We start from the raw sequence: 16,428 nt of genomic DNA on the forward strand, positions 1-16,428 counted from the left end.
CCGCATGGTTACAGTGAGTGAGTGTATGTGTGTGTGTGTGTGTGTGTGTGTCAGGGTGAGTGTGTCAGGGTGAGTTACGTACCTGTGTTGCACAGATGACGGGTTTGCCCGCACGGTTACAGTGAGTGAGTGTATGTGTGTGTGTGTGTGTGTGTGTGTCGGGGTGAGTTACGTACCTGTGTTGCACAGATGACGGGTTTGCCTGCGCGGTTACTGTGTGTGTGTGTGTGTGTCAGGGTGAGTGTGTCGGGGTGAGTTACGTACCTGTGTTGCACAGATGACGGGTTTGCCTGCGCGGTTACTCTGTGTGTGTGTGTGTGTCAGGGTGAGCGTGTCGGGATGAGTAACGTACCTATGTTGCACAGATGACGAATTTGCCCGCGCGGTTACAGTGTGTGTGTGTGTCAGGGTGAGTGTTTTGGGGTGAGTAACGCACCGGTGTTGCACAGATGACGGGTTTGCCCGCGCGGTTACACTGTGTGAGTGTGTCAGGGTGAGTAACGTACCTGTGTTGCACAGATGATGGGTTTTCCCGCGCGGTTACACTATGTGAGTGTGTCAGGGTGAGTAACGTACCTGTGTTGCACAGATGATGGGTTTTCCCGCGCGGTTACACTGTGTGAGTGTGTCAGGGTGAGTAACGTACCTGTGTTGCACAGATGATGGGTTTTCCCGCGCGGTTACACTATGTGAGTGTGTCAGGTTGAGTAACGTACCTGTGTTGCACAGATGATGGGTTTGCCCGCGCGGTTACACTGTGTGAGTGTGGCGGGATAAGTGTGTCCGGGTGAGCGCGTCGAGATGAGTTATGTACCTGTGTTGCACAGATGACTGGTTTGCCCGCGTGGTTACTATGTGTGAACGTGTCAGGGTGAATGTGTCGCGGTGAGTGTGTCAGGGTGAGTAACGTACCTGAGTTGCACAGATGACGGGTTTGCCCGCACGGATACAGTGTGTGAGCGTGTCAGGGTGAGTTATGTATCTGTGTTCCACAAATGATGGGTTTGCCCACATGGTTACACTGTGTGTGTCAGGGTGAGTGTGTCGGGGTGAGTTACGTACCTGTGTTGCACAGATGAGGGGTTTGCCTGCGCAGTTACAGTGTGTGTGTGTCAGGGTGAGTGTGTCGGTGTGTGAGTCAGGGTGAGTATGTCGGTGTGAGTTATGCACCTGTGTTGCACAGATGACGGGTTTGCCTGCGTGGTTACAGTGTGTAAGTGTGTCAGGGTGAGTAATGTACCTGTGTAGCACAGATGACAGGTTTGCCTGCGTGGTTATAGTGAGTGTGTGTGTCGGTGTGAGTGTGTCAGGGTGAGTGTGTCAGGGTGAGTTATGTACCTGTGTTGTGCAGATGACGGGTTTGCCTGCGCGGTTACAGTGTGCGTGTGTGTCAGGGTGAGTGTGTCGGTGTGAGTGTGTCAGGGCGAGGTATGTACCTGTGTTGCACAGATGACGGGTTTGCCCGCGCGGTTACAGTGTGTGTGTGTCAGGGTGAGTGTGTCAGGGTGAGTTATGTACCTGTGATGCATAGATAACGGGTCTGCCCACCCGGTTACAGTGAGTGTGTGTGTCAGGGTGAGTGTGTCGGTGTGAGTGTGTCAGGGTGACTTATGTATCTTTGTTGCACAGATGACGGGTTTGCCCGCGCAGTTACAGTGTGTGTGTGTCAGGGTGAGTGTGTGGGTGTGAGTGTGTCAGGGTGAGTTATGTACCTGTGTTACACAAATGACGGGTTTGCCTGCGTGGTTACAGAGTGTGAGTGTGTCGGGTGAGTGTGTGGGTGTGAGTGTGTCAGGGTGAGTTACGTACCTGTGTTGCACAGATGACGGGTTTGCCTGCATGGTTACAGAGTGTGAGTGTGTCGGGTGAGTGTGTCGGTGTGAGTGTGTCAGGGTGAGTAACGTACCTGTGTTGCAGAGATGACGGGTTTGCCTGCGTGGTTACAGTGTGTGTGTGTGTGTCAGGATGTGTGTGTCAGGATGTGTGTGTCAGGGTGAGTTATGTACCTGTGTTGCACAGATGACGGGTTTTCCTGCACGGTTACAGCGTGTGTGTACCGGGGTGAGTGTGCCAGGGTGAGTTATGCAGGAGAAAGTGAGGACTGCAGATGCTGGGGAGCACGTGGGAGCACGAGGCAGCGCCGATACAGTCATCGATGTAGCAGAGGAAAAGGTGGGGGATGGTGCCAGTGTAGCTGCAGAAGATGGCCTGTTCCACATATCCTACGAAGAGGCAGGCATAGCTGGGGCCCATGCGGGTGCCCATGGCTACTCCTTTGGTTTGGAGGAAGTGGGAGGATTGGAAAGAGAAGTTGTTCAGAGTGAGGACCAGTTCAGCCAGTCGAAGGAGGGTGTCAGTGGAAGCGAAAATCATGGAGGAGGTGGAAGGCATGGGTGGTGTCCCGAACGTAGGTGGGGAGTTCTTGGACTAAGGGGGGGGCAGGACCATGTCAAGGTATGCGGAGATGAGTTCGGTTGGGCAGGAGCAGGCGGAGACAATGGGTCGTCCGGGGCAGTCAGGTTTGTGGATTTTGGGCAGGAGGTAGAAGCGGGCGGTGCGGGGTTGTGGGACTATGAGGTTGGAGGCGGTGGATGGGAGGTCCCCTGAGGTGATGAGGTTATGGATGGTCTGGAAGATGATGGTTTGGTCAAGGGGGCAGTAGGAGGAGGTGTCCACGAGCTGGCGTTTAGCCTCAGCGGTGTAAAGGTCGGTGCGCCAAACTACCACCGCGCCTCCCTTGTCTGCCGGTTTGATAGTGAGGTTGGGGTTGGAGCAGAGGGAGTGGAGGGCTGCACGTTCCGAGGGTGAGAGGTTGGAGTGGGTGAGAGGGGTGGACAGGTTGAGACGGTTAATGTCGCGGCGGCAGTTGGCTATGAAGAGATCGAGGGCAGGTAAGAGGCCTGGAGTGTGTTGGAGGCGGAGAAGGGGTCGTCAGAGGGTGGGCCGGAGTCCTGGTTGAAGAAGTAGGCGCAGAGGCGAAGGCAGCGGAAGAACAGTTCATCCACTTCACCAACACCTTCCACCCCGACCTCAAATTCACCTGGACCGTCTCAGACTCCTCCCTCCCCTTCCTAGACCTTTCTGTTTCTATCTCGGGTGACCGAATCGACACGGACATTTACTATAAACCGACTGACTCCCACAGCTACCTAGACTACACCTCCTCCCACCCTGCCCCCTGTAAAAACGCCATCCCATTCTCCCAATTCCTTCGTCTCTGCCGCATCTGCTCCCAGGAGGACCAGTTCCAAAAATGTACAACCCAGATGGCCTCCTTCTTCAAGGACCGCAATTTCCCCCCGTCGATCGACGATGCCCTCCACTGTATCTCCTCCACTTCCCGCTCCTCCGCCCTTGAGCCCCGCCCCTCCAACCGCCACCAGGACAGAACCCCACTGGTCCTCACCTACCACCCCACCAACCTCCATGTACAGCGCATCATCCGCCGTCATTTCCGCTACCTCCAAACGGACCCCACCACCAGGGATATATTTCCCTCCCCTCCCCTATCAGCATTCCGTAAAGACCACTCCCTCCGTGACTCCCTCGTCAGGTCCACACCCCCCACCAACCCAACCTCCACTCCCGGCACCTTCCCCTGCAACCACAAGAAATGCAAGACTTGCGCCCACACCTCCCCCCTCACCTCCCTCCAAGGCCCCAAAGGAAACTTCCATATCCGCCACAGATTCACCTGTACCTCCACACACATCATCTATTGCATCCTCTGCACCCGATGTGGCCTCCTCTATATTGGGGAGACAGGCCGGCTACTTGCGGAATGTTTCAGAGAACACCTCTGGGACACCCGGACCAACCAACCCAACCACCCCGTGGCTCAACACTTCAACTCCCACTCCCACTCCACCAAGGATATGCAGGTCTTTGGACTCCTCCATCGCCAGACCATGGCAACACGATGGTTGGAGGAAGAGCGCCTCATCTTCCGCCTCGGAACCCTCCAACCACAAGGGATGAACTCAGATTTCTCCAGTTTCCTCATTTCCCCTCCCCCCACCTTGTCTCAGTCCCAACCCTCAAACTCAGCACCACCTTCCTAACCTGCAATCTTCTTCCTGACCTCTCCGCCCCCACCCCACTCCGGCCTATCACCCTCACCTTGACCTCCCTCCACCTATCGCATTTCCAACACCCCTCCCCCAAGTCCCTCCTCCCTACCTTTTATCTTAGCCTGCTGGGCACACCCTCCTCATTCCTGAAGAAGGGCTCATGCCCGAAACGTCGATTCTCCTGCTCCTTGGATGCTGCCTGACCTGCTGCGCTTTTCCAGCAATACATTTTCAGGGTGAGTTATGTACCTGTGTTGCACAGATGACGGGTTTGCCCGCCCGGTTACAGCGCCCGATCATCATTTTCTGGGCAAGGAAGACTTTCTGAGGTGGGATCTCGATTCCCAGGTCTCCCCGAGCAACCATGATCCCATCACTGACCTCGAGGATCTCATCGAACCTGGACAGAGGGACAGCATCTGTCAGAGCGAGCCAGACACCACCCCCCCACCGCCTCAATCATGGACCCTCACCCCCGACTGCTTTCCTCACCGGTACCCTCCCCGACCCCCACTCCCCACGTCCTCCCTCACCCCTGTGACCCCCTGTCCCCACGGTGACCCCTGACTGCGGTGATCCCTGAGTGCAGTGACCCCCTATCCCCACAGGGACCCCTGAGTGCAGTGACCCCTGACTGCAGTGACCCCCTGTCCCCACGGTGACCCCTGACTGCAGTGACGACCTGTCCCCACGGTGACCCCTGACTGCAGTGATCCCCTGACTGCAGTGAGCCCCTTCCTCGCGGTGACCCCTGAGTGCAGTGACCCCCGATTCCCGCAGTGACCCCTGACTGCAGTGATCCCCTGACTGCAGTGAGCCCCTTCCTCGCGGTGACCCCTGAGTGCAGTGACCCCCGATTCCCGCAGTGACCCCTGACTGCAGTGACCCCCTGTCCCCACGGTGACCCCTGACTGCAGTGACGCCCTGTCCCCACGGTGACCCCTGACTGCAGTGAGCCCCTTCCTCGCAGTGATCCCTGACTGCAGTGACCCCCTGTCCCCACGGTGACCCCTGACTGCAGTGACCCCCTGTCCCCACGGTGATCCCTGACTGCAGTGAACCCCTGTCCCCACCGTGACCCCTGACTGCAGTGACCCCCTGACTGCAGTGAGCCCCTGTCCTCGCAGTGACCCCTGACTGCAGTGACCCCCAACCCCTCCTGCGGTGATCCCTGACTGCAGTGACGCCCTGTCCACGCAGTGACCTCTGACTGCAGTGACTCCTGTCCCCCCCCCACGGTGACCTCTGACTGCAGTGACCCTGTCCCCATGGTGACCCCTGACTGCAGTGATCCCCTGTCCTTCGCCTGACCCCTGACTGCTGTGATCCCCTGTCCTCACGGTGACCCCTGACTGCAGTGATGCCCAGTCCGCATGGTGACCCCTGACTGCAGTGAGCCCCTGTCCTCGCAGTGACCCCCCTGTCCCCACGGTGACCCCCTTTTCCCAAGGTGACCCCTGACTGCTGTGACCCCCTGACCGCAGTGAGCCCCTGTCCTTGCAGTGACCCCTGACTGCAGTGACCCCCCTGTCCCCTTGGTGACCCCTGACTGCAGTGACCCCCTGTACCCCCCGCGGTGACCTCTGTCTGCAGTGACCCCTGTCCCCATGGTGACCCCTTACTGCAGTGATCCCCTGTCCTCCGCCTGACCCCTGACTGCAGTGACCCCTGCCCCCGTGGTGACCCCTGACTGCAGTGACGCCCTGTCCCTGCGGTGACCCCTGACTGCAGTGACCCCTGTCCCCTGCCTGATCCCTGACTGCAGTGACACCCTGTCCCCTCCCACGGTGACCCCTGACTGCAGTGACCCCCGTCCCCTCCCGAGGTGGCCCCTGACTGCAGTGACGCCCTGTCCCTGCGGTGACCCCTGACTGCAGTGATACCCTGTCCCCGCGGTGACCCCTGACTGCAGTGACCCCCGTCCCCGAGGTGACCCCTGACTGCAGTGACGCCCTGACCCCATGGTGACCCCTGACTGCAGTGACACCCTGTCCCCGCAGTGACCCCTGACTGCAGTGACCCTCGTCCCCGCGGTGACCCCCTGACTGCAGTGACACCCAGACCCCGCAGTGCGTCACCTGCCTGCAATGACTTCCTGTCCCCACTGTGACCCCTGGCTTCAATGACCCACTGTCCACGCGATGCCCCCTGCCCCCGCAGTGATCCCCTGCCCCGCAGTGACCCCTGACTGCAGCGACCCCCTGTCCCCGAGGTGACCCATGACTGCGGTGACCCCCGTCCCCGCAGTGACCCTTGACTGCAGTGACCCCCATCCCCGCGGTGACCCATGCCTGTAGTGACCCACTGACCCGCCCGTGACCCCTGATTGCAGTGACCCCCTGTCCCCATGGTGTCCTCTGACTGCAGTGACCCCTGTCCCCACGGTGACCCCTGACTGCAGTGACCCCCACATCCCCACGGTGACGCCTAACTGCAGTGACCCCCTGTCCCCTTGGTGACCCCTGACTGTAGTGACCCCCTGTCCCTGCGGTGACCCCTGACTGCAGTCACCCCCTGGGCGGCATGGTGGCACAGTGGTTAGCACTATTGCCTCACAGCGCCAGGGACCTGGGTTCAATTCCTGCCTAAGGCAACTGTCTGAGTGGAGTTTGCACATTCTCCCCGTGTCGGTGTGAGTTTCCTCCCACAGTCCAAAGATATGCAGGTTAGGTGAATTGGCCATGCTAAATTGGCCGTAGTGTTAGGTGAAGGGGTAAATGTAGGGGTATGGGTGGGTTGCTCTTCGGAGGGTCGTTGTGGACTTGTTGGGCCGAAAGGCCTGTTTCCACACTGTAAGTAATCTAATCCCTGCAGTTACCTCTGACTGCAGTGACCCCGTCCCCTCCCGCGGTGACCCCTGACAGCAGTGACACCATGTCCCCGCGGTGACCCCTGACTGTAGTGACCCCCTGTCCCCGCAGTGACCCCCGTCCCCGCAGTGACCCCTGACTGTAGTGACACCCTGTCCCCATGGTGACCTCTGACTGCAGTGACCTCTTATCCCCACGGTGACCCCTGACTGCAGTGACCTCTTATCCCCACGGTGACCCCTGACTGCAGTGACACCCTGTCCCCGCAGTGAGCCCCGTCCCCACAGTGACCCCTGACTGTAGTGACACCCTGTCCCCATGGTGACCTCTGACTGCAGTGACCTCTTATCCCCACGGTGACCCCTGACTGCAGTGATACCCTGTCCCCACGGTGACCCCTGGCTGCAATGACTCCCTGTCCCCACGGTGACCTCTGACTGCAGTGACCCCCTGTCCCCGCAGTGACCTCTGACTGCAGTGACCCCCTGCCCCCACGGTGACCTCTGACTGCAATGACACCCTGTCCCCGCGGTTACCTCTGACTGCAGTGACCCCCTGCCCGTGTGGTGACCCCCTGACTGCAGTGACCCCCTGCCCCTGTGGTGATCCCCTGACTGCAGTGACTCCCTGACTGCAGTGACCCCATGCCCCGCAGTGACCCCTGACTGCATTGACCCTCTGTCCCCGCAGTGACCCTCTGCCCCCGCGGTGACCCCTGACTGCAGTGACCCCCTGCCCCTGTGGTGACCCCGACAGCAGCGACCCCCTGCCCCCACGATGACCCCCTGACTGCAGAGACCCCCTGCCCCCCCAGTGACCCCTGACTGCATTGACCCTCTGTCCCCGCAGTGACCCTCTGCCCCCACGGTGACCCCCTGACTGCAGTGACCCCCTGTCCTCGCGGTGACTCCAGACCGCAGAGACCCCCTGCCCCCGCGGTGACCCCCTGACTGCAGTGACCCCCTGTCCCCCCTCGCGGTGACCCTGCGGTGACCTGCGGACTCCCTCGTAGTTCTCGATCTTGCTGATAATTTTGATGTGACGGCCCTGGTCTCCGAGCAGCTCCCGGATGGTGAGGACATCTTGTGGTTTGCGGATGAAGGAGGCGAACACCATATCGACGCCGTGCTCCAGGCCGAAGTGGAGATCCTGCACATCGCGCTCAGACACCGCAGGCAGGTCCACGCTGGTGTTCGGGAGGTTCACCCCCTTCCTGCTGCACAATGTACCCCCAGACTCCACCACAGTCAAGCAATAATCAGGGCCTACACAAAGGGGGAGAGACAGGGGGTCACTGTGGGGGAAACACAGGGGGGTCACTGTGGGGGAGAGACACGGGCGGGTCACTGTGGGGGAGAGACACGGGGGGATCACTGTGGGGGAGACACGGGGGGATCACTGTGGGAGAGACACAGGGGGGTCACTGTGGGGGAGACACAGAGGGGTCACTGTTGGGGAGACACAGAGGGGTCACTGTTGGGGAGACACGGGGGGATCACTGGGGGTGAGACACAGGGGGGCACTGTGGGGAAGAGACACGGGAGGGTCACTGTGGGGGAGACACAGAGGGGTCACTGTGGGGGAGAGACACGGGAGGGTCACTGTGGGGGAGACACAGAGGGGTCGCTGTGGGGGAGAGACACGGGGGGCCACTGTGGGGAAGAGACACGGGAGGGTCACTGTGGGGGAAACACAGAGGGGTCACTGTGGGGGAGACACAGGGGGGTCACTGTGGGGGAGAGACACGGGCGGGTCACTGTGGGGGAGAGACAGAGGAGTCACTGTGGGTTAGAGACACAGCGGGGTCACTGTGGGGGAAACACAGGGGGTCACTGTGGGGGAAACACAGGGGGGTCACTGTGGGGGAGAGACACAGCGGGGTCACTGTGGGTTAGAGACACAGCGGGGTCACTGTGGGGGAGAGACAGGGGGTCACTGTGGGGGAGACACGGGGGGATCACTGTGGGGGAAACACAGGGGGGTCACTGTGGGGGAGAGACACGGGCGGGTCACTGTGGGGGAGAGACACGGGAGGGTCACTGTGGGGGAAACACAGAGGGGTCACTGTGGGGGAGACACAGGGGGGTTACTGTGGGGGAAACACAGCGGGGTCACTGTGGGGGAAACACAGGGGGGTCACTGTGGGGGAGAGACACGGGCGGGTCACTGTGGGGGAGAGACACGGGAGGGTCACTGTGGGGGAGAGACACGGGAGGGTCACTGTGGGGGAGACACAGGGGGGTCACTGTGGGGGAGACACAGGGGGGTCACTGTGGGGGAGACACAGGGGGGTCACTGTGGGGGAGAGACACAGGGGGGTCACTGTGGGGGAGAGACACGGGAGGGTCACTGTGGGGGAAACACAGAGGGGTCACTGTGGGGGAGACACAGGGGGGTTACTGTGGGGGAGACACAGGGGGGTCACTGTGGGGGAGACACACGGGCGGGTCACTGTGGGGGAGAGACACGGGAGGGTCACTGTGGGGGAAACACAGAGGGGTCACTGTGGGAGAGACACGGGGGTTACTGTGGGGGAAACACAGAGGGGTCACTGTGGGGGAGACACAGGGGGGTCACTGTGGGGGAGACACAGGGGGGTCACTGTGGGGGAGACACAGGGGGGTCACTGTGGGGGAGAGACACAGGGGGGTCACTGTGGGGGAGAGACACAGGGGGGTCACTGTGGGGGAGAGACACGGGAGGGTCACTGTGGGGGAGACACAGGGGGGTCACTGTGGGGGAGACACAGGGGGGTTACTGTGGGGGAGACACAGGGGGGTCACTGTGGGGGAGAGACACGGGCGGGTCACTGTGGGGGAGAGACACGGGCGGGTCACTGTGGGGGAGAGACACGGGAGGGTCACTGTGGGGGAAACACAGAGGGGTCACTGTGGGAGAGACACAGGGGGGTTACTGTGGGGGAGACACAGGGGGGTCACTGTGGGGGAGACACAGGGGGGTCACTGTGGGGGAGACACAGGGGGGTCACTGTGGGGGAGACACAGGGGGGTCACTGTGGGGGAGAGACACGGGCGGGTCACTGTGGGGGAGAGACACAGGGGGGTCACTGTGGGGGAGAGACACGGGCGGGTCACTGTGGGGGAGAGACACAGGGGGGTCACTGTGGGGGAGACACAGGGGGGTCACTGTGGGGGAGAGACACGGGCGGGGTAACTGTGGGGGAGACACAGGGGGGTCACTGTGGGGGAAACACAGAGGGGTCACTGTGGGGGAAACACAGAGGGGTCACTGTGGGGGAGAGATACGGGGGGTCACTGTGGGGGAGAGATACGGGGGGTCACTGTGGGGGAGACACAGAGGGGTCACTGTGGGGGAAACACAGGGGGGTCACTGTGGGGGAGAGACACGGGAGGGTCACTGTGGGGGAAACACGGGGGTCACTGTGGGGGAGAGACACGGGAGGGTCACTGTGGGGGAAACACAGCGGGGTCACTGTGGGGGAGAGACACGGGGGGTCACTGTGGGGGAGAGACACGGGAGGGTCACTGTGGGGGAGAGACACGGGAGGGTCACTGTGGGGGAAACACAGAGGGGTCACTGTGGGGGAGACACAGGGGGGTCACTGTGGGGGAGACACAGGTGGGTTACTGTGGGGGAGACACAGGGGGGTCACTGTGGGGGAGACACAGGGGGGTCACTGTGGGGGAGAGACACGGGCGGGTCACTGTGGGGGAGAGACACAGGGGGGTCACTGTGGGGGAGAGACACGGGCGGGTCACTGTGGGGGAGAGACACAGGGGGGTCACTGTGGGGGAGACACAGGGGGGTCACTGTGGGGGAGAGACACGGGCGGGGTAACTATGGGGGAGACACAGGGGGGTCACTGTGGGGGAAACACAGAGGGGTCACTGTGGGGGAGAGATACGGGGGGTCACTGTGGGGGAGACACAGAGGGGTCACTGTGGGGGAAACACAGGGGGGTCACTGTGGGGGAGAGACACGGGAGGGTCACTGTGGGGGAAACACGGGGGTCACTGTGGGGGAGAGACACGGGAGGGTCACTGTGGGGGAAACACAGCGGGGTCACTGTGGGGGAGAGACACGGGGGGTCACTGTGGGGGAGAGACACGGGAGGGTCACTGTGGGGGAAACACAGAGGGGGCACTGTGAGGGAGAGACACGGGGGTGCACTGTGGGAGAGAGACACAGGGGGGTCACTGTGGGGAAGAGACACGGGGGTCACTGTGGGGAAGAGACACAGGGGGGGCACTGTGGGGAAGAGACACAGGGGGGCACTGTGAGGGTGAGATAGGGGGTCACTGTGGGGGGAGAGACAGGGGGGCATTGTGGGGAAGAGACACGGGCGGGTCACTGTGGGGGAGAGACACGGGGGGCACTGTGAGGGAGAGACACAGCGGGGTCACTGTGGAGGAGACACGGGGAGATCACTGTGGGGGAGAGACGGGGGGTCACTGTGGGGGAGAGACACGGGAGGGTCACTGTGGGGGAGACACGGGGGGTCACTGTGGGGGAGAGACAAAGCGGGGTCACTGTGGGGGAGAGACACGGGGGGATCACTTTGGGGGGGACACAAGGGGGGCACTGTGAGGGACAGACACGGGGAGTCACTGGGGGGAAAGACACAGGGGGATCACTGTGGGTGAGACACTGGGGGATCACTGTGGGGGAGAGACACAGGGGGATCACTGTGGGGGTGAGACACAGGGGGGCACTGTGAGGGAGAGACACGGGGGTGCACTGTGGGAGAGAGACACAGGGGGGTCACTGTGGGGAAGAGACACGGGGGCACTGTGGGGAAGAGACACAGGGGGGCACTGTGAGGGTGAGATAGGGGGTCACTGTGGGGGGAGAGACAGGGGGGCACTGTGGGGGAGAGACACGGGGGGGTCACTGTGGGGAAGAGACACTGGGGGGCACTGTGAGGGTGAGATAGGGGGTCACTGTGGGGGGAGAGACAGGGGGGCACTGTGGGGGAGAGACACGGGTGGGTCACTGTGGGGGAGAGACACGGGTGGGTCACTGTGGGGAAGAGACACGGGGGGGTCACTGTGGGGAAGAGACACTGGAGGGCACTGTGAGGGTGAGATAGGGGGTCACTGTGGGGGGAGAGACGGGGGCACTGTGGGGAAGAGACACAGGGGGGCACTGTGAGGGTGAGATAGGGGGTCACTGTGGGGGAGAGACACGGGCGGGTCACTGTGGGGGAGAGACACGGGCGGGTCACTGTGGGGGAGAGACACGGGGGGCACTGTGGGGGAGAGACATGGGGGTCACTGGGGAAGAGACACGGGGGTCACTGTGGGGGAGACACAGCGGGGTCACTGTGGGGGAGACACGGGGGACCACTGTGGGGGTGAGACACAGGGGGGCACTGTGAGGGAGAGACACGGGGGGGCACTGTGAGGGAGAGACACGGGGGGGCACTGTGAGGGAGAGACACGGGGGGGCACTGTGAGGGATACACGGGGGGTTCACTGTGGGGGAGAGACAGGGGGTCACTGTGGGGGAGAGACAGGGGGTCACTGTGGGGAAGAGACACAGGGGGACACTGTGAGGGTGAGACAGGGGGTCACTGTGGGGGGAGAGACGGGGTCACTGTGGGGGAGAGACACGGGCGGGTCACTGTGGGGGAGAGACACGGGCGGGTCACTGTGGGGGAGAGACACGGGGGGCACTGTGGGGGAGAGACACGGGGGTCACTGGGGAAGAGACACGGGGGTCACTGTGGGGGAGACACAGCGGGGTCACTGTGGGGGAGACACGGGGGACCACTGTGGGGGTGAGACACAGGGGGGCACTGTGAGGGAGAGACACAGGGGGACACTGTGAGGGAGAGACAGGGGGTCACTGTGGGGGAGAGACAGGGGGTCACTGTGGGGGAGAGACACGGGGGATCACTTTGGGGGGGAAACAAGGGGGGCACTGTGAGGGAGAGACACGGGGGGTCACTGTGGGGGAGAGACACAGGGGGATCACTGTGGGGGAGAGACAAAGCGGGGTCACTGTGGGGGAGACACAGCGGGGTCACTGTGGGGGATAGACACGAGGGATCACTTTGGGGGGGACACAAGGGGGGCACTGTGAGGGACAGACACAGGGGGGCACTGTGAGGGACAGACACAGGGGGGCACTGTGAGGGACAGACACGGGGGGTCACTGTGGGGGAGAGACACAGGGGGATCACTGTGGGGGAGAGACACAGGGGGATCACTGGGGGAGAGACACAGGGGGATCACTTTGGGGGGGACACAAGGGGGTCACTGTGAGGGAGAGACACGGGGGGTCACTGTGGGGGAGAGACACAGGGGGATCACTGTGGGGGAGAGACACAGGGGGATCACTGTGGGGGAGAGACACAGGGGATCACTTTGGGGGGGACACAAGGGGGGCACTGTGAGGGACAGACACAGGGGGGCACTGTGAGGGACAGACACAGGGGGGCACTGTGAGGGACAGACACGGGGGGTCACTGTGGGGGAGAGACACAGGGGGATCACTGTGGGGGAGAGACACAGGGGGATCACTGGGGGAGAGACACAGGGGGATCACTTTGGGGGGGACACAAGGGGGTCACTGTGAGGGAGAGACACGGGGGGTCACTGTGGGGGAGAGACACAGGGGGATCACTGTGGGGGAGAGACACAGGGGGATCACTGTGGGGGAGAGACACAGGGGATCACTTTGGGGGGGACACAAGGGGGGTACTGTGAGGGAGAGACACGGGGGGTCACTGTGGGAGAGAGACACAGGGGGATCACTGTGGGGGAGAGACACGGGGGATCACTGTGGGGGAGAGACACGGGGGATCACTTTGGGGGGGACACAAGGGGGTCACTGTGAGGGAGAGACACGGGGGGTCACTGTGGGGGAGAGACACAGGGGGATCACTGTGGGGGAGAGACACTGGGGAGTCACTGTGGGGGAGACACGGGGGGATCACTGTGGGGGTGAGACACAGGGGGGCACTGTGGGGGAGAGACACGGGAGGGTCACTGGGGGAGAGACACAGGGGGATCACTGTGGGGGAGACACAGGGGGATCACTGTGGGGGAGACACGGGGGGGGTCACTGTGGGGGTGAGACACAGGGGGGCACTGTGGGGGAGACACGGGGGGATCACTGTGGGGGAGACACAACGGGGTCACTGTGGGAGAGACACGGGGGGTCACTGTGGGAGAGACACGGGGGGATCACTGTGGGGGAGAGACATGGGGGGGTCACTGTGGGGGAGACACGGGGGGATCACTGTGGGGGAGACACAGCGGGGTCACTGTGGGGGAGACACAGAGGGGTCACTGTTGGGGAGACACAGGGGGGTCACTGTGGGGGAGAGACACGGGGGGTCACTGTAGGGGAGACACAGGGGGGCACTGTGGGAGAGAGACACAGGGGGGTCACTGTGGGGGTGAGACACGGGGGGGGTCACTGTGGGGGAGACACGGGGGGATCACTGTGGGGGAGACACGGGGGGATCACTGTGGGGGAGACACGGGGGGATCACTGTGGGGGAGACACGGGGGGATCACTGTGGGGGAGACACGGGGGGGTCACTGTGGGGGAGAGACACAGGGGGGCACTGTGAGGGTGAGATAGGGGGTCACTGTGGGGGAGAGACACAGGGGGGCACTGTGAGGGTGAGATAGGGGGTCACTGTGGGGGAGAGACACGGGGGGCACTGTGGGGGAGAGACACGGGGGGCACTGTGGGGGAGAGACACGGGGGGTCACTGTGGGGGAGAGACAGGGGGTCACTGTGGGGGGAGAGACACGGGGGGCACTGTGAGGGTGAGATAGGGGGTCACTGTGGGGGGAGAGACGAGGTCACTGTGGGGGAGAGACACGGGTGGGTCACTGTGGGGGAGAGACACGGGGGATCACTGGGAGAGACACAGGGGGACACTGTGGGGGAGAGACACGGGAGGGTCACTGTGGGGAGAGACACAGGGGTGTCACTGTGAGGGAGAGACACGGGGGATCACTGTGGGGAGAGACACGGGGGGTCACTGTGGGGAGAGACACAGGGGGATCACTGTGGGGGAGAGACACAGGGGATCACTGTGGGGGAGAGACACGGGGGATCACTGTGGGGGAGAGACACTGGGGGGTCACTGTGGGGGAGAGACACGGGGGGTCACTGTGGGGGAGAGACGGGGGGTCATTTTGGGGGAGAGACATGGGGGGTCACAGTGGGGGAGTGACATGGGGGGTCACTGTGGGGGAGTGACAGGGGTGTCTCTGTGGGGGAGACACGGGGGTCACTGTGGGGGCGACACGGGGGTCACTGTGGGGGAGAGACAGGGGTCACTGTGGGGAAGAGACACGGGGGGTCACTGGGGAAGAGACACAGGGGGGCACTGTGGGGAAGAGACACAGGGGGGCACTGTGAGGGTGAGATAGGGGGTCACTGTGGGGGGAGAGACGGGGTCACTGTGGGGGAGAGACACGGGGGGCACTGTGGGGGAGAGACACGGGGGGCACTGTGGGGAAGAGACACGGGGGGTCACTGTGGGGGAGAGACAGGGGGTCACTGTGGGGGACAGACACGGGGGATCACTGCGGGGGACAGACACGGGGGATCACTGCGGGGGAGAGACACAGGGGTACACTGTGGGGGAGAGACATAGCGGGGTCACTGTGGGGGGGACACAAGGGGGGCACTGTGGGGGAGAGACACGGGAGGGTCACTGTAGGGGAGAGACACAGGGGTGTCACTGTGAGGGAGAGACACAGGGGGCCACTGTGGGGGAGAGACACTGGGGGGTCACTGTGGGGGAGAGACACTGTGGGGTCACTGTGGGGGAGAGACAGGGGGTCACTGTGGGGGAGAGACACGGGGGGTCACTGTGGGGGAGAGACACGGGGGGTCACTGTGGGGGAGAGACACTGGGGGGTCACTGTGGGGGAGAGACATGGGAGGGTCACTGTAGGGGAGAGACACGGGGGGTCACTGTGGGGGAGAGACAGGGGATCACTGTGGGGGAGAGACAGGGGGGTCATTTTGGGGGAGAGACAGGTGGGTCACTGTGGGGGAGTGACAGGGGTGTCTCTGTGGGGGAGACACGGGGGTCACTGGGGAGGAGACACGGGGGTCACTGTGGGGGAGAGACAGGGGTCACTGTGGGGGAGACACAGGGGTCACTGTGGGGGAGACACAGGGGTCACTGTGGGGGAGACACGGGGGTCACTGTGGGGGAGACACGGGGGTCACTGTGGAGGAGACACGGGGGTCACTGTGGGGGCGACACGGGGGTCACTGTGGGGGCGACACGGGGGTCACTGTGGGGGAGAGACAGGGGTCACTGTGGGGGAGATACGGGGGTCACTGTGGGGATAGACACAGGGGGGTCACTGGGATGGTGTTCCGGTGGGGTAGAAGGTGTGGGTTGGGAGGTAGGGGTTGGGGGTGTGGGGTGCGCGGTAGAGGGATGTGGGTTGGGGTCAAGGGGCATACAGGCGTGGGAGAACTGTCTCAAGCCCCAGAGTTCACACCCACCTGCAGGTGCGCCCTCACCTTCCCCACCCTGGGTACGTGCCCACCCACCGGGTTCACTGCCCCCCACCTCTGGG

The 16,428-nt window shown here is 62.7% G+C and overlaps 1 protein-coding gene across 1 annotated transcript in view; it reads right to left on the reverse strand.

The window, feature by feature from the left end:
* Window positions 1-4,286: 4,286 nt before the first annotated feature.
* Window positions 4,287-16,428, reverse strand: part of LOC148135298 (pyruvate kinase PKM-like) — a 38,787-nt gene continuing 26,645 nt past the window's right edge. Inside the window, exons 6-7 of the mRNA XM_087985167.1 lie at window positions 7,875-8,145; window positions 4,287-4,470 (exon numbers count right to left, since the gene is read on the reverse strand). Of these exons, the coding sequence (XP_087841293.1) occupies window positions 4,302-4,470; window positions 7,875-8,145 (440 nt within the window). The 3' untranslated portion in view covers window positions 4,287-4,301. The remainder of the gene's footprint in view (window positions 4,471-7,874; window positions 8,146-16,428) is intronic.

Source organism: Chiloscyllium plagiosum, unplaced genomic scaffold (genome assembly GCF_037043375.1).
Source record: "Chiloscyllium plagiosum isolate Xiang-an unplaced genomic scaffold, Cpla_swu_hap1 HiC_scaffold_50, whole genome shotgun sequence".
NCBI lineage: Eukaryota > Metazoa > Chordata > Chondrichthyes > Orectolobiformes > Hemiscylliidae > Chiloscyllium > Chiloscyllium plagiosum.